Source organism: Somniosus microcephalus, chromosome 4, assembly GCF_052327205.1.
Source record: "Somniosus microcephalus isolate GS21.2 chromosome 4, FLI_Smic_1.0, whole genome shotgun sequence".
Classification (NCBI taxonomy): domain Eukaryota; kingdom Metazoa; phylum Chordata; class Chondrichthyes; order Squaliformes; family Somniosidae; genus Somniosus; species Somniosus microcephalus.
Genome location: NC_140990.1, coordinates 208388674 through 208410095, shown reverse-complemented (window position 1 = coordinate 208410095; position 21422 = coordinate 208388674). Strand labels below are relative to the sequence as shown.

Here is a 21422-nt window from a genome sequence, read left to right as displayed (position 1 = left end):
TTCTACCAATTAAGTCATTTTTTAAAACATCTTTTATTATCCTCCAGTATTTGGGTATGGTATAGTGACTTGCAAGACTAGAATTTAGGAGGAACAAGCATCTGTGATAAAAGACCACAAAGTCACTTCTATAATAGTGATGAATTTGTATCCTCAGTTACAATTCCCAGTAACTAATTCAAGATAAAAACAAGAATCATCAAAAACAGCAGGCAGCAACATGAAACTCACCACGGAGGATGGAGTAATGTAGTAACATTTTCAGATTAGCAGCTGCACTATGCAATTTGCAGCTGGCAGTTGTCGGCGGTGAAATGCACTAACTGGCAGGATATGTGCTCTCACACACGCAGAAGCTTTGCTATTGGCCACTGAATTTTGACTGTGGAGTGCCCATTTTTTCCAAAATATTAAAAACAAATCTCTGCTTAAGTTGATAAGTGCCTAAGTTTGGTTAGTGGCAGAATCACAGAAATTCTACAGCTAGTAATTACATTTTAACAAAACAATTAAAAAAAAAAAAAAGCTGTCTGGCTACACAAGCCTACATTTTGGTACTTACCAATACAGTGCAGCATAGGTTGTAGAACAAAACCTGCACCATAACTTAGTTAGCAACTGCAACTGTTCAAGAGTTTGAGTCAATGTATTGTCTAATTTTCTTTACAATTATGATTACAAAATATATTAAATTTTGTGGCAAAATGCAAGCACACAAATTACATCTCTATACATTTTAGTCGATGTCAAATCTGTCTCATTCCTTCACAGTCCAATTCCATTCCACTCTGCAAGTCAAGCATCAATAGGAAGCCAAAATGTCTTTGCAACAATACTAAACTTGCAGTGTAGATAGTGCATAAAGGCCTGAATTGACTCTAAAGTAAAGCACTGAGAATCCCTCCTCCACGGAGTCTCTCACTGCTTCATTCTGGTGTCAGACCAAACCATAACACCAGGTTCAGGATGCATTACACTATAGATTCACACAGACAGTTGTAGCATAAATATACCCATCCCGAAGAGCACTAGATGGGCCAGGATTTAGTGCAATTGTGTCAGGAAGGACTTCAATTTATTTAGCCCAGACATACAGGAAATGGGGCTAGGTGGTAATAATCCATTAGATTTGTGCATATTTAAGGAATCCATAGTTTTTGCATTACATGGCTGTTTGCCCCCAACAAATGGAAGCCAGTTTTCTTCATGAACGTCAACATGTTTATATTCACTTTCCTTCCCCATCTCCAAACCATTTTCTCCACTCAATCATAATTTATATATTATAGCTTAGACTCACTCCTTCCTAAAACTTGCATTGATGGGCAACACAGCCAATCTATGGATCAAGCATCCTACTTGATTTGAAAACAAAACAAAAAATCTTTTCTGGCCTTGTTTCAAAAAAGTTACCAACATACAGATTATACAACAAACACTCATCGATTTAGTAAAAATAAAATTGTAATTTTCTCTGAGTAGCTGAATTATACTAGAATAGATTGAATTTGCCTCCATGATCGCTTTGATGTGTGTTTGCAATTACAAGTAGTGTGTTCAACTAGGTTGTCTACTTACTAAATTAATTCACATTTTAAGCACATTAGAAAAACACAAACTGTCAAACGGAATGTGTGGTTCTGTTCATATATATATTTAAAAAATGACTGAATTTGCATAGTGGATGCAGGCTGTGATTTACTGTTGGTATATTCACTGTGGGATAACTTCAAAAGCAACCTGGACTAGAAACACCTTTGCTAAAATATCTATGGACCACCCATCATTCTGTACACCTGTATTATCCAGACTTGAAGAAACTATATTTTGTAAAATTCTTATGCACAGTGATTAATGGTGAAAATATGTTGGCTTCCCAAAGATGCCTTAACAGAGCACCAACAGTTTTTATTTAAACACAAAAAACGGTTTTTGTTTAAAGGATGTCTACTTTCCACACCAAAAACTTTAAAATAAAATTTCTTTGCATTTTTGTTTAGTACTAGAAATCATGGGAAAACAGTTTATCAAACCTTGAACAGTAGAAGTTCAAAAGAAAACAATGGACTGAATTTGGAAGTACACAAATACAAGTTTTGAGAAACAATCAACCACAACATTCAGCATTTTACTGATCCAATAGCAGATCAATATTTTGCAATCCTGAACTATGAAAACAGGAATGGTAAAAACAATTGCATGCTTCAATTAAATAATGAATAGATAACATTTTGTTTGGGTTGAACATAAAAATGGAGCATCACATGAAAATACAGCTGAACTGTATTTATCCTTTCAAGCTGTGCAGCTTGTCCTTTATTATGTACTGAATAATGTTAAAACCAAACCAAAGCCTGACTGAAGCTTCTTTCTATTCCAATTAGAACACTGAAGTGTCCAATCAACATATTTGTTTTGTCATTTTCTCATGGTTTTGGTATATAGCTTTGTGAAGTGAATTGATTGGTGCTATAAAAAAAAGTAGAAAAGCCCTGTCACAATGTTTGCAGAGACTATCTTCGTCAATGTTCTTCTCTTCTAGTAGCTGAACTATGCTAGGATCCACCTTATTTCAAGTTTTTAGGCTGTACTTACATTTTTGGACAATCTAATTTCAAAAACAATTTACTTCAGTACTCCATTCTCCAACTGAAACAATGCATACATAAAAATATGAAAAGGACCTGCTGCCTAGAACAGGATGCATTTTATTCCCCAATCAATTTTAGTTAATGAATTGCATGTTATAACAATGTTGTTGTTACTGTGCGCCTTTCTACAAATGTAAATCTCTCCATTTGACAATTTTACTTACATGTGCTGTATCGTAAGTGATTAGTTTTGCTGCAGTCATGCTCAAACTGTTGCCTCAAAAACTAGTTTCAGAAAATTTCAATGGCAATTCACAGCCCTTTTGAGTGGGAATCGATTAAACCCAAACGACACATATCTGAGCAAAATAATGTTGCATTCTTCACACTCCATCAGAGATTACAGAAACCAATCACTCTGTAACCTCTGGAGCAATATTTGGCCACATCTCTCAAAAACATTACAGAAGTCTAAATGAAAGTACTTCTGAACAATTTCTTTAAACCTGCGACAGTGCACTGAAATCTGTATACTTGCTTCTTACAATATTCAAACTTGAACAACCGTAACACCTAACATTTTACAAGTAACAGAACACCCTTAAGGTGAAGAGAAATTTACAGTTTGACATTTCTGCTTGGACATAAGGCATCTATTCACCTTAAAATGCCAACATTTTTACTGTTCTGGCCAGAGTCAGTCTTTTTTGGGGGTTGGGGGGGGGGGGGGGGCAGAAAAGAGAAAAAAGGGGCAAAATTAAAAAAACACTATAATCTTCTTGTGCTGCTTAGAAGCAAACATACGTAGATAGATTTCAGTTTTAAAAAGGTTAGCAATTCCCTACCCTCCCCAGCCCCAAAAATACATTCAACATTAGAAACCTCAGATAATAAATAATTACATTTTCAGTTTCACATAAAAGTCTGTTTCATTTGTGTTTACATCAATATCCCTGAAGTCCATTGTAGACTTTCTTCACTGGTCCTTGTTTAAGCAGATACTTTATACCTACAGAATGGAAAAATACATTATAAAGCTATTTTTACATTCACAATCTGCATTAATTTAAGCAAACATTTTTCCAGTTAAGATGCACCTCAATGTGTCAGTGAGCCCACACACTGCCCTCAGATTGGTAGGAGTCAGGGTTGCACTGACATTTCTCTACAAGAGTTACTGATTTTTGCTTAATAAAACAAATCTAAAATTCTACATTTAAAAAGAAATAAAAAAGGTCTATTTTGATTAATTTAAATTTTGAATATTCTAAGCAAGACATCCATCACATCTCTGAATTTCACCAGTAATAATTTAGATTTGCTTCATTAACAATTAAAAATAAATGAACTTGAACAGGTGATTGCAAAGACCATCGGCAGCTTTTGTTCCTCATACAGAATTAGGTAGGACCAGGGCAAATTAATGTCATATTAGCTGAAATAATTACAAAGATTAATATCTTTTTACAGTACATCATGGATTTACCAGTCCAGTGTAATCAGGTTGGAATATCTATTTTTGTATAGAATCCAACAGGGGGAATTGATGCTCAGAGCTAGGATGTCAAAGAATCAGATTTTCTTTAGTCATCGGGGTTGGGGGGGGGGGGGGGGGGGGGGAAGAAAGAACAGTGGTTAACCAGAATTAATGCAATATCAATTGATAGAGATTGATTGCCATGATTGTCATCAACTTCATTATTGTTGTAGAATGCAACTACCAAGATGGTAGAAGGCAAACTAAATGGACCATGGTCTTTTTCGTCTAGCAATTCCTATGTTCCTCCCTTTGAATCTTGTGCATGATCCTGTGGTAGAACTACACCCACCAGTATTGGAGACAGGTGAAAAAGGAGGTAATGGAGTAGGGCAAGGAGAGTAAAGAATATCACTTGATCAAAATGACACAAGGGCCCAACTCTCTCAGGTACTTCCTTCCTTTCCCCAGTCAGTGACGACAATACTTATTTGTATGTGAATATTGAAGAAAGAATAAAATAATGTGATATTATAGGCTGGTTTAGAATCTAGCCACGGTAAAATACTGAGGTTGTTTGACAGCAGAAAGGAAACTATTTAACAAATTAATACTTGCCCTCCTTCTGATCATCAGTAAGTTGTTCCTTGGGGAAATCCACATCAAATGTTATTATTAGGGAGCCTCTAATATTGTTGTTGTCAAAGTTTGGCAGCCCCTCTCCTTTCTTCCATAGTTTTGCACCTGGTTTTGTAATCTTGTCTCTAACTACATGGACCTGAGAAAAGATGCAAAATAGAAATCAAAAACAATTTTCTAAAAAGAGACAAACAAACTTCCAAATGCAGACTTACAATCACAGAAATCAGCATCATGGCAGACTTAATTGTGAACACTATTACACTACGATAACATGGAATAAAATTATATATAAAATTTGCCAGAATGGTATATAACTGTACTGTCATAAATCAGCAAGCAATGTGCTCTAGTCTCAATAAAGACAATTCTGACTCATGCTAACAAATAAAGCTATGTATGAACTACAATCCTCTTACCTTGTGACCATCCAAATGAGAAATATCCATTTCAAAACCTATCAGCGCTTCCACTAATGGAATTGTGACATTAGTGTAGAGGTCATCACCCCGTCTCTCAAATACTGGGTGCCTAAAACAAAGGAGAATTACCAATGAGAGCAAAACTAGTTTTTATTGAAGAATTTCTTAGTATAATTTACTATCTTCAATTATAGCAATGGCAACATTTTTGCAAACACAAGTCTTGCATCTAGCCTGCACCACAGTTGAGATAGCACACCTCAAAGTATGAAAAACAAGAGAAAGTTATACAATTCCTGCTTGCTTTTCCTGACTTAGATAAGCTAGTTTGTCGTCAAGGGCAAGAGCTGGAGATTTGCATGCAACTATCAATCTACAGAAGCATTCCTCAACAGTTTCTCTCTAATCCACTGTGCTGCCTGACTCTTTATCCAACATTAAGTGCTTGATAAATAAATAATTCAATTCATAGAATCATACAACACAGGAGAACATTCGGCCCATCATATCTGTGCGGCTCTTTGAAAGTACTATCCAATTAGTCCTACTCCCCTGCAAATTTCTCCTTTTCAAGTATTTATTCAATTCCCTTTTGAAAGTTTCTATTGAATCTGCTTCCATCACCTTTTCAGGCAGTGCATTCCATATCAGAACAACTTACTGCGTAAAGCAAATTCTAATTTCCCCCCTGGATTTTTTGTGTGTCAATTATCTTAAATCTGTGACCTCTGGTCACTAACCTTCTTGCCAGCAGAAACAGTTTCTCCCTATCTACTCTATCAAAACCCCTCAATTTTTGAACATCTCTATTAAATCTCCCCTTAACCTTCTCTGCTCCAAGGAGAATAATCCCCACTTCTCTAATCTCTCCATATAACTGAAGTCCCTCATCCCCGATACCATTCTGGTAAATCTCCTCTACACTCTCTCCAAGGCTTTGACATCCTTCCTAAAGTGTGGTGCCCAGAATTGGACACAACCTAACCAGTGAATTATAAAGGTTTAGCATAGCTTCCTTGCTTTTGTACTCTATACTTCTATTTATAAAGCCAAGGATCTTGTATGCTTTTTTAAAAAATATATAAAAACAGCCGTATCAACTTGCCCTGCCTCTTTCAAAGATATATGTATATGAAGCCCCAGGTCTCTGTTCCTGCACACTCTTTAAAATTGTCCCATTTAATTTATATTGCCTTTATATACTCATTACAGAGATAAGGAGGGGCGAAGCCATGGAGGGATTTGAAAACAAGGATGAGAATTTTAAAATCGAGGCATTGCTTACCCAGGAGCCAGTGTAGGTCAGTGAGCACAGGGGAGATGGGTGAGCAGGACTTGGTGCGAGTTAAGATACTGGCAGCAGAGTTTTGTATGACCTCGTTTATGGAGGGTAGAACTGGGAAGGCCGGCCAGGAGTGTTGGAATTGTCAAGTCTAGAGGTAACAAAGGCACGGATGATGGTTTCAGCAGCGGAGAAGCCGAGGGTGATGTTATGGAGGTGGAAATAGGCGGTTTTAGTGATGGTGCAGGTATGTGGTAGGAAGCTCATATCAGGGTCAAATAGAACACCAAGGTTGCAAACAGTCTGGTTCAGCCTCAGACAGTTGCCAGGGAGAGGGATGGAGTCAGTGGCAAGGGAACACAGTTTGTGGCGGGGACCAAAGACAATGGCTTCGGTCTTCCCAATATGAAATTGGATGAAATTTCTGCTCATCTAGTACTGGATGTCGGACAAGCAGTCTGACAAGTTAGAGACAGTGGAGGGGTCACGTGAGGTAGAGCTGGGTATGGTCAGCGTACATGTGGAAAATGACGCTGTTATTGGATGATGTTGCCGAGGGGCAGCATGTAGATGAGAAATAGGAGGGGGCCAAGGATAGATCCTTGGGGGAAAACCAGAGGTAACGATGCAGGAGCGGGAAGAGAAGCCATTGCAGTGGTAGAGCCTTCGGCTATCTCAGCCCTGCACTCAAATTCTCTTTCTAAACTCGTCACTTTTCTAACTATCTGCCCACTTTCAAAAACCTTCTCTTTGACCATGCCTTTGGTCATTTCCCTTCCCACTCTTCTAACCTGATCTGTCTGTTATTTTCCCCTATTTTAAGTGACTTACAAGCTTAATGGTGTTACATAAATGCAAGTTGTTGTAGTAATTGATCTCACAATGGCCCTACTTAGAGTACTTCAGCAATGGCTTAAAGAGACAAGGCCACATTAAAGGCAGCTCGATCTCAATAGCTAAACATCACAACAGATCCTATACTATCCATGTGCAATGCCTCGGGAGATGAGCTAGTTCTTTTTACAAAAAAGTACTATGTTGATCACTCTTTTCAGTCAGGAGTGAAGTCATCAGAGATAGAGAGTTAACATTAGCAATCTCCCCAAGTGATTGTATCTAGAAGTGTATGTCCTCTGAGGCAAAGGTGAACCATCAACTTATACACTGCGATTATAATGGGACTAGCTGAAGTGCCCGGCGGTGCAGAGGCTTTTTCGAGGGCATGTTGTTGTGGGAAAAGGGAGGAGGGGGGGGGGGGGGGGGGGGGAGAAGAGAAAGGGAGGGGGGGGGAGAAAGGGAGGGGGGGGGAGAAAGGGAGGGGGGGGGAGAAAGGGAGGGGGGGGAGAAAGGGAGGGGGGGGAGAAAGGGAGGGGGGGAAAGGGAGGGGGGGGAGAAAGGAGGGGGGGGGAGAAAGGGAGGGGGGGGAGAAAGGGAGGGGGGGGAGAAAGGGAGGGGGGGGAGAAAGGGAGGGGGGGGAGAAAGGGAGGGGGGGGAGAAAGGGAGGGGGGGGAGAAAGGGAGGGGGGGGGAGAAAGGGAGGGGGGGGAGAAAGGGAGGGGGGGAGAAAGGGAGGGGGGGAGAAAGGGAGGGGGGGAGAAAGGGAGGGGGGGAGAAAGGGAGGGGGGGAGAAAGGGAGGGGGGGAGAAAGGGAGGGGGGGAGAAAGGGAGGGGGGGGAGAAAGGGAGGGGGGGGAGAAAGGGAGGGGGGGGAGAAAGGGAGGGGGGGGAGAAAGGGAGGGGGGGGAGAAAGGGAGGGGGGGGGAGAAAGGGAGGGGGGGGAGAAAGGGAGGGGGGGGAGAAAGGGAGGGGGGGGAGAAAGGGAGGGGGGGGAGAAAGGGAGGGGGGGGAGAAAGGGAGGGGGGGGAGAAAGGGAGGGGGGGGAGAAAGGGAGGGGGGGGAGAAAGGGAGGGGGGGGAGAAAGGGAGGGGGGGGAGAAAGGGAGGGGGGGGAGAAAGGGAGGGGGGGGAGAAAGGGAGGGGGGGGAGAAAGGGAGGGGGGGGAGAAAGGGAGGGGGGGGAGAAAGGGAGGGGGGGAGAAAGGGAGGGGGGGGAGAAAGGGAGGGGGGGGAGAAAGGGAGGGGGGGGAGAAAGGGAGGGGGGGGAGAAAGGGAGGGGGGGGAGAAAGGGAGGGGGGGGAGAAAGGGAGGGGGGGAGAAAGGGAGGGGGGGGAGAAAGGGAGGGGGGGAGAAAGGGAGGGGGGGAGAAAGGGAGGGGGGGGAGAAAGGGAGGGGGGGGAGTAAGGGAGGGGGGGGAGTAAGGGAGGGGGGGGGGGAGAAAGGGAGGGGGGGGAGAAAGGGAGGGGGGGGAGAAAGGGAGGGGGGGGTGAAAGGGAGGGGGGGGAAGGGAGGGGGGGGGAGAAAGGAGGGGGGGAAGGGAGGGGGGGGGGAAGGGAGGGGGGGAAAGGGAGGGGGGGGGGTGATGGGAGGGGGGGAAAGGGAGGGGGGGGGTGAAGGGAGGGGGGGGTGAAGGGAGGGGGGGGTTGGAAGGGAGGGGGGGTTGGAAGGGAGGGGGGTTGGAAGGGAGGGGGGGTTGGAAGGGAGGGGGGGTTGGAAGGGAGGGGGGGTTGGAAAGGGAGGGGGGTTGGAAGGGAGGGGGGTTGGAAGGGGGGGGGGTTGGAAAGGGAGGGGGGTTGGAAGGGAGGGGGGGTTGGAAGGGAGGGGGGTTGGAATGGGAGGGGGGGTTGGAAGGGAGGGGGGGTTGGAAGGGAGGGGGGTTGGAAAGGGAGGGGGGGTTGGAAGGGTGGGGGGTTGGAAGGGTGGGGGGGTTGGAAGGGAGGGGGGGTTGGAAGGGAGGGGGGTTGGAAGGGAGGGGGGTTGGAAGGGAGGGGGGGTTGGAAGGGGGGGGGTTGGATGGGGGGGGGTTGGAGGGGGGGGTTGGAAGGGAGGGGGGGTTGGAAAGGGAGGGGGGTTGGAAAGGGAGGGGGGTTGGAAGGGAGGGGGGTTGGAAAGGGAGGGGGGGTTGGAAAGGGAGGGGGGTTGGAAAGGGAGGGGGGTTGGAAAGGGAGGGGGGTTGGAAAGGGAGGGGGGTTGGAAGGGAGGGGGGTTGGAAGGGAGGGGGGTTGGAAGGGAGGGGGGTTGAAGGGAGGGGGGTTGGAAAGGGAGGGGGGTTGGAAGGGGGGGGGTTTGGAAGGGGGGGGGTTGGAAAGGGAGGGGGTTGGAAAGGGAGGGGGGTTGGAAAGGGTGGGGGGGTTGGAAAGGGAGGGGGGTTGGAAAGGGAGGGGGGTTGGAAAGGGAGGGGGGTTGGAAAGGGAGGGGGGTTGGAAAGGGAGGGGGGTTGGAAGGGAGGGGGGTTGGAAAGGGTGGGGGGGTTGGAACGGGAGGGGGGGTTGGAAGGGAGGGGGGTTGGAAAGGGAGGGGGGTTGGAAAGGAGGGGGGTTGGAAGGGAGGGGGGTTGGAAGGGAGGGGGGTTGGAAAGGGGGGGGGTTGTGGGAAGGGTTGGGGGGGTTGGAAGGGAGGGGGGTTGGAAAGGGAGGGGGGTTGGAAGGGGAGGGGGGTTGGAAGGGAGGGGGGTTGGAAGGGAGGGGGGGTTGGAAGGGAGGGGGGGTTGGAAGGGAGGGGGGTTTGAAGGGAGGGGGGTTGGAAGGGAGGGGGGTTGGAAGGGGGGGGGTTGGAAGGGAGGGGGGTTGGGAAGGGGGGGGGTTGGAAGGGAGGGGGTTTGGAAGGGAGGGGGGTTGAAGGGGGGGGGTTGGAAGGAGGGGGGTTGGAAAGGGAGGGGGGTTGGAAAGGGGGGGGGTTGGAAAGGGAGGGGGGTTGGAATGGGAGGGGGGTTGGAAAGGGAGGGGGGTTGGAAAGGGAGGGGGGTTGGAAAGGGAGGGGGGTTGGAAGGGAGGGGGGTTGGAAAGGGAGGGGGGTTGGAAGGGAGGGGGGTTGGAAAGGGAGGGGGGTTGGAAAGGGAGGGGGGTTGGAAAGGGAGGGGGGTTGGAAGGGAGGGGGGTTTGGAAAGGGAGGGGGGTTGGAAAGGGAGGGGGGTTGGAAAGGGAGGGGGGTTGGAAAGGGAGGGGGGGTTGGAAAGGGAGGGGGGTTGGAAGGGAGGGGGGTTGGAAGGGAGGGGGGTTGGGAAAGGGAGGGGGGTTGGAAAGGGAGGGGGGTTGGAAAGGGAGGGGGGTTGGAAAGGGAGGGGGGTTGGAAAGGGAGGGGGGTTGGAAAGGGAGGGGGGTTGGAAAGGGGGGGGGTTGGAAAGGGAGGGGGGTTGGAAAGGGAGGGGGGTTGGAAGGGAGGGGGGTTGGAAGGGAGGGGGGTTGGAAGGGGGGGGGTTGGAAAGGGAGGGGGGTTGGAAAGGGAGGGGGGTTGGAAAGGGAGGGGGGTTGGAAAGGGAGGGGGGTTGGAAGGGAGGGGGGGTTGGAAAGGGAGGGGGGTTGGAAGGGAGGGGGGTTGGAAGGGAGGGGGGTTTGGAAGGGAGGGGGGTTGGAAAGGGAGGGGGGTTGGAAAGGGAGGGGGGTTGGAAAGGGAGGGGGGTTGGAAAGGGAGGGGTGGTTGGAAAGGGAGGGGGGTTGGAAAGGGAGGAGGGGTGGAAAGGGAGGGGGTTGAAAGGGAGGGGGGTTGGAAAGGGGGGGGTGGAAGGAGGGGGGTGGAAAGGGAGGGGGGTGGAAAGGGAGGGGGGTGGAAAGGGAGGGGGTGGAAAGGGAGGGGGTGGAAAGGGAGGGGGTGGAAAGGGAGGGGGGGGGGGAAGGGGGGGGGGAAAGGGGGGGGGAAGGGGAGGAGAGAAAGGGAGAGGGGGGGAGAAAAAGGGAGAGGGGGGGAGAAAAAGGGAGAGGGGGGAGAAAAAGGGAGAAAGGGAGGGGGGGGGGAAGGGAGGGAGGGAGCCCCCCCCCCCCCCACCGAGGTGAAGACCGCCGATTGCGGCTGTGCGAGACGGCCGGGGGGGGACGGTTGCCAGGGTGACGCTTGACGCTCAGCAAGCCCCGCCCCCCGGCCGAGCCAGAGAGACACGCCGCGTCTCAGCTCCTGCTGCGCGCGCACCCTAGCGGCGCTGGGCTGAGGCTCAGCCCTCCAGCCTTCGAGTGGGGCCGGGAGGTGCCTAGCTCGGGCGTGGTGCAGAGGAGACGCCGAGGCTTCTAGGCCTACCTGGAAAAACGGGGAAAGGTAGGAAAATTCATGAGATTTGATAAGTTAATTACTTTCTAAATCATTTTTTTTTTTTTAAAACAAAATGTGTGTTTTAAAAGCAACGTTTTTTTTTTAAAGACGCAGAAAGCGGGAAAAAGGAAAAGTTTGGAATCAAGATGGCGGCGACTCACCTCGGTTCAGAACGATAAGGCCCGGCCACACACGCACCGATTGGCCCGGCGGCACACGCCAGCAACCTGGCGTACGATTGGTCGAGCTCGAGGTCACTCTGTCGCTAATGAGCGGATAATGAGATGCTAATGAGCGGAACGTTGAAGGTTTTTGGGATACCGCGGGCGCGATTTTAGCCCAGCCGAAACGTAAATACGCTTAAAACCGTCTCGGAAGGCGTAAGCTTTCTTTGGAGGTAACGCGCGCGTAGGTACGCCCTGTGACACAGACACATATAGATACTGCTTAGCATACTTACCCTAACAGTCATTTTGTTGGGTATATAGTAAGACATTCATGTAACAGTTTGTGTGGATAGAGATGGAAAACATTTTCCTTTGCTTGTACAGTTTATCATACTGGCAAATTAAATCAGGATTATAACAATTATGGATTTTTGTACAAAACAAAAGCCTTTGGAAGTTCCTGCAAGATGGTATTTCACTAAATTGCTGCTATAACGCATGTCATGTGATGCTCCATCTAGTGATCAGACGAGACCTGCATCAGTTCAGCCAACAATGGCAGGCAAGTTTGAAGAAGCTTTAAACCTTGGATTGAAAGTTGCAGGGTGGGGAGTCCAACCCTCTACCGCTGGAGCTTCTTGGCTGTCCCCATTTTTGTATGAAAAAGAAAATTCATAGCTGGGACAAAACAAAAATCTACTACTTGGGTCATTAATCTTGTAGAGAGAAGTAAATCAAAGAATTTCTCACTTTAAAACCTTTATTCTGAATTTCAGATCCCCAGGTTCTCCATCTATGTGAGGTTCACCTGTACAGAAACAGAATGTACAACTTCATCTCCACACAATAAAGGCATCAGTTTTATAAATACCAAAGCCACTTGCTGAAAACAATTTAGAAATAGTTTTTTGCAAACATTTTACAAAACCGGCTGAACCCAGTATTGGATTTTTTACTTTAACATAAGTTTGTTTTACAGACACATGCGCATATATCTTTGTCCTAGTGAAAATTTTGGTACAGCTTAAGTGCCAGCTAGCTCAGTGATAGTGCTCTAAACCAAGTCAGCAGGTCATGACTTCAAGCCCCATTTTAGTATGTAACTAGGCTGACACTTCAGGGACTGCTGCATTGTCAGAAGTGCCATCTTTCAGATGAGACGTTAAACTAAGGCTGTCTGCCTCTTCAGGTGGATGTAAAAGATCTCATGGCACTATTTGAATAAGAGCAGGTAAACTCTATGTCTTAGCCAATATTTAATCCCTCCACAAACACTACCAGAACAGATTAGCTCATCATTTATCTCATTGCAGTTTGTGGGACCTTGCTGCGTGCAAACATTACCTACATAAAAACAGGGACTAGACTTCGAAAGTAATTAATTGGCTCTGAAGCACTTTGGTACATTTGAGGATGTGAAAGGTGATATATAAATGCAAATTACTCCTTCCTTTGCATTACTGGGACATTATGCACCTATACAATTTCCTTTACATCCACACTCAAAGAATCAGGACTCCAATGAGAAAAGAACCTCATTATAGTTGAAGATTACCAGTGGTTCAGAAGCTGGAGTGGTGGAACACTGAATTCACTACCACCAGCCCAGTATGAATTAGAGCTTCAACGGCTATTCAATCTTCTCCCCTTATTTTTGCCAGATCTCAATTAGGTTGAGACACAAGACTACAATGTAATGAAGCACTACACCTCAAAAAAGGTGGAGGAGGGGGTGGGGAAGACAACAGAAGCAGTCTGCTCTCTAGACATCCACTTCCTGTCAGTAATCAGAGTAAAATTAACCACACCATTGGAAAAGTTAGTGGTCCACAACATTTTCCTCTGACTTAAGGAGGCAATGAGTTAGGTGTTTTTTTGGGGAAGCAGAAGTTAAAACAAATTTTTAAACATTTGGTGAATATCCAATTGATACTTTGAGTTATTGACAAGTTGGTGTACAAAGTACTGACTATTTAAAGACAGAGGTGAGGAACAGGAAGTGGAGTAATTTGCCTGGTTTTCGTCAGACTGGATAAGAGGTTAATAAAAGGTTCCCATTAGTCCACTGTTCATCAGGTATTCAGTTCCTTTTTATGGTGAGGCTTTATGCTGTAATCTAGAGCCAGTATTTTAATGTATAGTTCTGATTTACTATCATGGACATTCATTTTTTTTAAAAATCTACACAAAGCAGAGCTTGAAAAACACTGGCCCAGAATTTGCGGTCTGTCATTCACTGCTCCTCCAAAAGCTGCATTGTGTACCCCCTCCCTCCCACCACCCCAAAGATCCGGCAATCAGTGTAATAGTGTAATCAAAATTATGGAAACTGACAACAACTTCCGCTCTTCCACGGTAATTACACTGTTAAATGCCCCATTAAATGTTATACCCTTTTGGATTAGTTTGTTCATCTTTATTTCAGGTTTGCCTTTTCCCCCATGTGCGAGCCCCAATCTGTTGCTTTAACATTTTTAAAAAGTTAGAATCAAAAGAGCCCAAAACGGGTGTGATATTGGCAGTGCGCCTATGGCTCCCGCCTAAGACCACAGTCAGGAGGCCCTAACCATTTTCAGCTTCGGATCTCTTAACTTTTACCAGAAAACTGCATGAACCAAATTAAAGCTCCGCTGCAGCTCACCAGTTTGGTGTGGTGGAAAATCAGCCATCTTCTGCACAGAGATGGCTGGCAGGTTGTTGGGGCAAGGGGGAGAGGAGGAGGAGCAGATTTCATGGGGGAGGCAAGAACAGGCCAGAGATTTTTGTTGGACCAGGAAGAGCATGAATGCTCCTCCTGGACTTCTTAAAAAAAAAAGCAAAAGCTTACTTTTGTGAGTAGCCTCCAGCAGTCCTTTTTAGGATCAGTGGTTAGGCCACTCAATGTCTGGAAAAACTGGGACTAGCATACACTTCACATGCTCCACCCATTTCTCTATAAAAATTGCAACCAGGGCTTTACAACCAGCATTGGACCCCAATTTTCATATTTAAACAGTTGCCCACTTGTTTTGAGCAGGAGCGGTAGGGATGCATTTAAAGGCCTGCCTGAAAATTGAATCAGGTGGGAAAATGGGTGTTCAAGGTCCAGATTGTTCTTAGCCGGTTGCTATTTTTCAGGCAAAAAACCCAATTTTGTCCCCTCTGCTTCCTTAGCCATGTGCCCATGCTTAACACTTGAGCTCACACCATCAATGTCAGCAGGCTAATTTATTCAACCATGGAAGCCATCATACCATTTTCAAGTACAGGGTCAATAAGGAACTTTTGATAACTTTCCCCTTCTTAGCACCCCAAATGTTGTTAACTCAGCAGATACTGGGAATAGAATATGGAATGTTCCTCTTTTGCATGGCTGAATGCAACATTGGGTGTTGCATTTATAATACCTTATACACCACCTTTAACAAAGTAAAACATCCTAAGGCACATCATAGAGGAGAAACGGATGCCAAACAGTAATAGAAGAAGTGACCCGAAAGTATAGTTGAATAGTTTTTACAGGAATTTTGAAAGCAGAGAAAAAGTAGCACGGTGAAGCGGTTTAGGAAGGGAACACCACAGAGTAGGACTGAGATAACTGAAGGCTCTGCCACTGGTGGTGGAGCAATGTCAGGGCAAGATCCACAGAAGGCAAAATTCAGAGGGCTGAAGGTTACTGGAGCAGAAGTAGACTGAAGTGAGCTGGAGCAGGTAGGGAAGGGCAAGCTGTGATGGATTTGTAAATTCAGTACGTTGGGGAACCACTGGCGGTCAGCAAGGGCTCCGCAATAGGCAAGCAGGACTTGGTACAGATCCGGATAGTCGGCAGAGTTTTGAATGCTGGCACTCAGGACACCAGTGATGACAGCATTTGGGAAATAGAAGCTAGAGCCAACTAAAATATAAGTAAAGATTTGTGAAAGTGAATGGTAAATGAGTTTGAGTGTGACATACTTAAGTTTGAAACTAGAGTACTAAATTTAAATAAAGCCAATTATATAGGTATATAAGGGGCCAGTTGGCTAAGGTATGGTGGTAGATGATCAATGGCGAACATTAAAAACATTATATTAATTCCCAATGAATGAACATTCTATAACAAAATAAAAACTGCACAGGAGAAGTGATCCATCCATGGCTAATTAAAGAGGTTAAGAATATTAGATTAAAAGAGGCTTATAATGTTGCCAAGAAGAGTAGTAAGCCTGAGGATTGGGAGAGTTTTAGAAACCAGCAAAGGATTATCAGAATATTGAGAGAGAAAATAGAATGAGTAAACTAGCAAGAAATATAAAAACAGATAAGAGCTTCTACAAGTATGTAAAAAGGAAGCGAGTAGCAAAGGTAAACCCTTAGAGGTTGGAGACAGGAGAAATTATAATGGGGAATAAGGAAATGGCAGAGACGTTAAACAAATATTTTGTATCTGTCTTCATAGTAGAAGACAAAAAAAAAAATAGCGAGGAAGCAAGGGTCTAAGGAGAGTGAGGAACTTATAGTAATTAATAATAAAGAAAAAGTGCTGGAGAAATTAATAAGACTAAAAGCCAACAAATCCCCATGACCTCATGGCCTACATCCCAGAGTTATAAAAGGAGGTGGCTGCAGAGATAATGGAGGAATTGGGTGTGATCTTCCAGAATTCTAGATTCTGGAATGGCCCCAGTGGATTGGAAGGTAGCAAATGTAACTCCGCTATTCAAGAAAGGAGGGAGAGAGAAAACAGGGAACTACAGGCCAGTTAGCCCGACATCAGTTGTCAGGAAAATACTGGAATCCATTATTAAGGAAGTAGTAACAGGGCACTTAGAAAATTATAGTATGTTAACATGGTTTTATGAAATGGAAATCATGTTTGACAAATCTATTGAGTTTTTTGAGGATGTAACCAACAGGGGAGATAAAGGGGAACCAGTGGATGCAGTATATTTGAAATTTCAAAAGGCATTCAATAAGGTGCCACATGAAAGGTTGTTACACAAGATAAGGGTTCATGGGGTTGAGGGTAATATATTAGCATGGATAGACATTTGGTTAAAGGACAGAAAAACAGAGTAGGAATAAATGGGTCACTTAAAGGTTGGCGAACTGTTACTAGTGGGGTGCCGCAAGGATCAGTGCTGGGCCTCTACTATTTACAATCTCTATTAATGACTTAGATGAAGGGACCGAGTGTAATGTATCCAAGTTTGCTGACGATACGGAGCTAGGTGGGAAAGTAAGCTGTGAGGAGGACACACAGAGGCTGCAAAGGGATATAAACAGGTTAAGAGAGAGGGCAAGAAGGTGGCAGATAGTGTATAATGTGGGGAAATGTGAGGTTATTCACTTTGGTAGGAAGAATACAAAAACACTTAAATGGTGAGAAACTATTAAAAGTTGGTGGTCAGAGGGAATTGGTTGTCCTTGTACATGAAACACAGGAAGTTAAACTGCAGGTACAGCAAGCAATTAGGAAGGCAAATGGTATGTTGGCTTTTATTGCAAGGGGGTTGGAGTACAGAATTGTTGCTGCAATTGTACAGGGCTTTGGTGAGCCCTCACCTGGAGTACTGTGTACAGTTCTGGTCTCTGTACCTAAGGAAGGATATACTTGCCTTAGAGGCGGTGCAATGAAGGTTCACTAGATTGATTCCTGGGATGTAAGGGTTGTCCTATGAGGAGAGAATTAGCCTATACTCTCTAGAGTTTAGAAGAATGAGAGGTGATCTCATTGAAACATACAAGATTCTGAGAGGACTTGATGGGGTAGATGCGGAGAGACTGTTTCTCCTGGCTGGAGAGTTTAGACAAAGGAGACATATTCTCAGGATAAGAGGTTGGCCATTTAGAACTGAGATATGAAGAAATTGCTTCACTCAGAGGGTTGTGAATCTTTGGAATACTCTACCAGAGGGCGGTGGATGCGGTCGTTGAGTATATTCAAGGTGGAGATCAATAGATTTTCAAATTCTAAGGGAATCACAGGATATGGGGATCAAGTGAGAAAGTAGAGTTGAGGTCAAAGATCAGCTATGATCAGGGTCCTGAATTTAAATAAAGGAAACTATGATAGTATGAGGCACGAGTTGGGTAGGATTGATTGGGGAATGTCACTCAAAGGGTTGACGGTGGATAGACAATGGCAAACATTCAAAGATCGCATGGATAAACTACAGAATTTGTTCATCCCAGTTTGGCATAAAAATAAATCAAAAAAGGTGACTCAACCGTGGCTAACAAGGGAAATTAGAGATAGCATAAGATCCAAGGAGAGGATATATAAATTGGCCAGAAAAAGCAGTAAACCAGAGGATTGGGAGCAATTTAGGATTCAACAGAGGACAAAGGGATTAATTAAGAGGGGGAAAATAGAGTATGAGAGTAAGCTTTCAGGGAACATAAAAACTGACTGTAAAAGCTTTTATAGATATGTGAAGAGAAAAAGATTGGTGAAGTCAAGCATAGGTCCCTTGCAGTCAGAATCAGGGGAATTTATAATGGGGAACAAAGAAATGGCAGACCAATTAAATACATACTTTGGTTCTGTCTTCACAAAGGAGGACACAAATAACCTCCCAGAGATGTCGGGGAACATAGGGTCTAATGAAAGGGAGGAACTGATAGAAATCAGTATTTGTAGGGAAATGGTGTTAGAGAAATTGACGGGATTAAAGGCTGATAAATCCCATGGGCCTGATAATCTACATCCTAGGGTACTTAAGGAAGTGGCCCTAGAAATAGTGGATGCATTGCTGGTCATCTTCCAAAATTCGATAGACTCTGGAACACAACCCATGGATTGGAGGGCAGCTAATGTTACCACACTATTCAAAAAAAGTGGGAGAGAGAAAACAGGGAATTACAGACCGGTAAGCCTGACATCGGTAGTGGGGAAAATGCTAGAGTCCATTATAAAAGATGTAATAGCAAAGCACTTGGAAAACAGTGACTGGATCGGACAAAGTCAACATGGATTTACAAAAGGTAAATCGTGCTGGACTAATCTACTGGAATTTTTTTTGAGGATGTAACTGGTAAAATAGATAAGGGAGAACCAGTGGATGTGGTGTATTTGGACTTTCAAAAGGCTTTCGATAAGGTCCTGCATAAGAGATTAGCGTGTAAAGTTAAGGCACATGGGATTGGGGGCAAGGTATTGACTTGGATAGAGAACTGGTTGGCAGACAGAAAGCAAAGAGTTGGAATAAACGGCTCTTTTTCCGAGTGGCAGGCAGTGACTAGTGGGGTACCGCAGGGGTCAGTCCTTAGACCCCAGCTATTCACAATATATATTAATGATCTAGACAAGGGAACTAGATGTAATATCTCCAAGTTTGCAGACGACACAAAGCTGGGTGGGCGTGTGTGCTGTGAGGAGGATACCAAGAAACTCCAGTATGATTTGGACAGGTTGGGTGATTGGGCAGAAGCATGGCAGATGCAATATAACGTGGATAAATGCGAGGATATCCACTTTGGTGTCAAAAACAAGGCGGCAGATTATCTGAATGGCAATAGATTGGGAGAAGGGGAAGTGCAACGAGACCTGGGCGTCCTTGTGCACCAGTCGCTGAAGGTAAGCATACAGCTGCAGCAGGTGGTTAAGAAGGCAAATGGTATGTTGGCCTTCGTAGCGAGAGGGTTTGAGTACAGGAACAAGAATGTCTTGCTGCAGTTGTACAGGGCCTTGGTGAGACCACACCTTGAGTATTGTGTGCAGTTTTGGTCGCCTTATCTGAGGAAGGATGTTCTTGCCATGGAAGGAGTGCAGCGAAGATTCACCAGGCTGATACCTGGGATGGCAGGAATGACATATGAGGAGAGATTGGGTCGATTGGGCTTGTACTCGCTAGAGTTTAGAAGAATGAGAGGGGATCTCATTGAAACTTATAAAATTCTAACAGGACTAGACAGACTAGATGTAGGAAGGATGTTCCCGATGGTCGGGGAGTCCAGAACCAGGGGTCACAGTCTAAGGATAAGGGGTAAGCCATTTAGGACAGAGATGAGGAGGAATTTCTTCACCTAGAGAGTGGTGAACCTGTGGAATTCTCTACCACAGAGGGCAGTGGAGGCCAATTCATTAAATATATTCAAGAAGAAGGAGTTGGATATATTTCTTAAGGCTAAAGGGATCAAGGGATATGGGGAGAAAGCAGGGACAGGGTACTGAATTTGGATGATCAGCCATGATCGCATTGAATGGCGGAGCAGGCTCGAGGGGCCAAATGGCCTACTCCTATCTTCAATGTTTCTATTGAATGACACAGCATGATCGAGGGGCCGTATGGCCTACTGCTCCTAATTTTTTCTTATGTTCTAAAGTAAAAGGTGCAACACAATGTTGTGCAGATGGAAGTAAGCGGTTTTGGTGACAGATGAGAAATGAGATTTGAAACTCAGCTCACCCAGGTTATAAGCTGTCTGGTTTTACCTCAGCAAGCAACTGGGGAAGAGAATGGAATTTGTTTGGTGGAAGTCAAGTCAAGTGGCTGCAGTCTCCCCAATGTTAGGTTGGAGGAGTTCTGGCTCATCCACAACCTGATGTCGGATAAGCAATCTCACATCAAAAAGATGGTCACGGTGCAGGTTGGTGGAGAAGAAATAGATCTAGGTATTGTCACCATGCATGTGGAAACTGAGCTCATTACTCCGGATAATGTTCCTCAGGGGGAGATATAGATTATGGGTTGAAGGAGGAGGTTGCAACCATGGGATATTCTGGGAGGCAATTGTGCAGAGGTGGGAGGAGAAGCTGTTTGCCCACTAGGCCAGTCTTCCAAGCAACATTGCAGCCCCTGACCCCTCTTTTAAAGATGAAGTGACAGGAAAATAGACAGAAAGGCAGCTTCTTACTGCCAAGCAAATCTTGAGGTACTAACCAGGTTATCATATCCTTTAGTTTCAAACAAAGGAAAACCACTTGTCAGCATAAAGTCCCTTACCATCCCATTACTTTGAAAGGCATGCCTAAACAACAATAGCCAAGGAGCTCCCATGCAGCCCGCTGTTCAACGCTGACTTGAAGGCGGCCAAATTTAGTATCCCACAACCATACCTTCTCCAATGAAAGGATATTCCATTCCATCCCTAACACCAGGTTCTATCTCCACCTCAAGTGTCCTCTCCTCATTTACAAGTCTAAAATTTAAATAGAAAAAGGAATGTATGTATTTAAGAAAAGCATACAAGTTTGTTCACTAAATTGATTACTCTCTGTACTTCAATATGTGATAGCACTTTTCCTACTACAACAAAACAATGTCAAATGTTATCCATATATATTTGGGACAGGCTACATTTAGAAAATATCTCCCACTTGGAAAAGTGTTTTTTTTTTTTAAACCTTATGAAATGCTTTTTCCAATTAAATAACTACTACTCCAAACACTTCAGGATTCAATTTAATAATTTATCAAAATAAAATGTTATACCAAAATTGTCATATGAACAGACTCATAGAAGGGAAGATGGGTAGGTGTTAAGTAGCAGTGGCCCCAATAGTGCTGTCCAAATATATACTTTATATAGCCAAGAGCAAAAATTGCTTTTTTTCCTGAACAAAATACTTTAATTAGTCCAGTTTATTTTGTAATTGGTGCTGCCATTCTCTTTATTGAGAGAATATAAAGTTGAAATGTTAAAACGAATACTCACTTAACATTGGGACATTCATCACAAACCATCTCCTGGGTCATCTGGAACCTTCCAGGCCCCAATTGTGTGGTTCTCATTTCCTGTCTACAATTGCATTTCCTTTTTCCTGGAGCTTGCTTTGCCACTGGCTTGTTTCTTACAACCTGTAAAGTTC

At 44.9% G+C, this 21422-nt stretch overlaps 1 protein-coding gene across 3 annotated transcripts in view; it reads right to left on the bottom strand.

The window, feature by feature from the left end:
- Window positions 1-21422, bottom strand: part of dnajb11 (DnaJ heat shock protein family (Hsp40) member B11) — a 59281-nt gene that overhangs the window by 25544 nt on the left and 12315 nt on the right. For 2 of the 3 annotated variants that reach the window (XM_085985761.1, XM_085985762.1), the window contains exons 5-10: window positions 21269-21411; window positions 20670-20752; window positions 12401-12458; window positions 5127-5238; window positions 4687-4846; window positions 3494-3600 (exon numbers count right to left, since the gene is read on the bottom strand). In XM_085985761.1, coding sequence (XP_085841887.1) covers window positions 3536-3600; window positions 4687-4846; window positions 5127-5238; window positions 12401-12458; window positions 20670-20752; window positions 21269-21411 — 621 coding nt within the window. In that variant the 3' untranslated portion in view covers window positions 3494-3535. Of the gene's footprint in view, window positions 1-14; window positions 3601-4686; window positions 4847-5126; window positions 5239-12400; window positions 12459-20669; window positions 20753-21268; window positions 21412-21422 lie in introns of those variants that run through there. The other variant, XM_085985760.1, reaches the window with a different exon arrangement.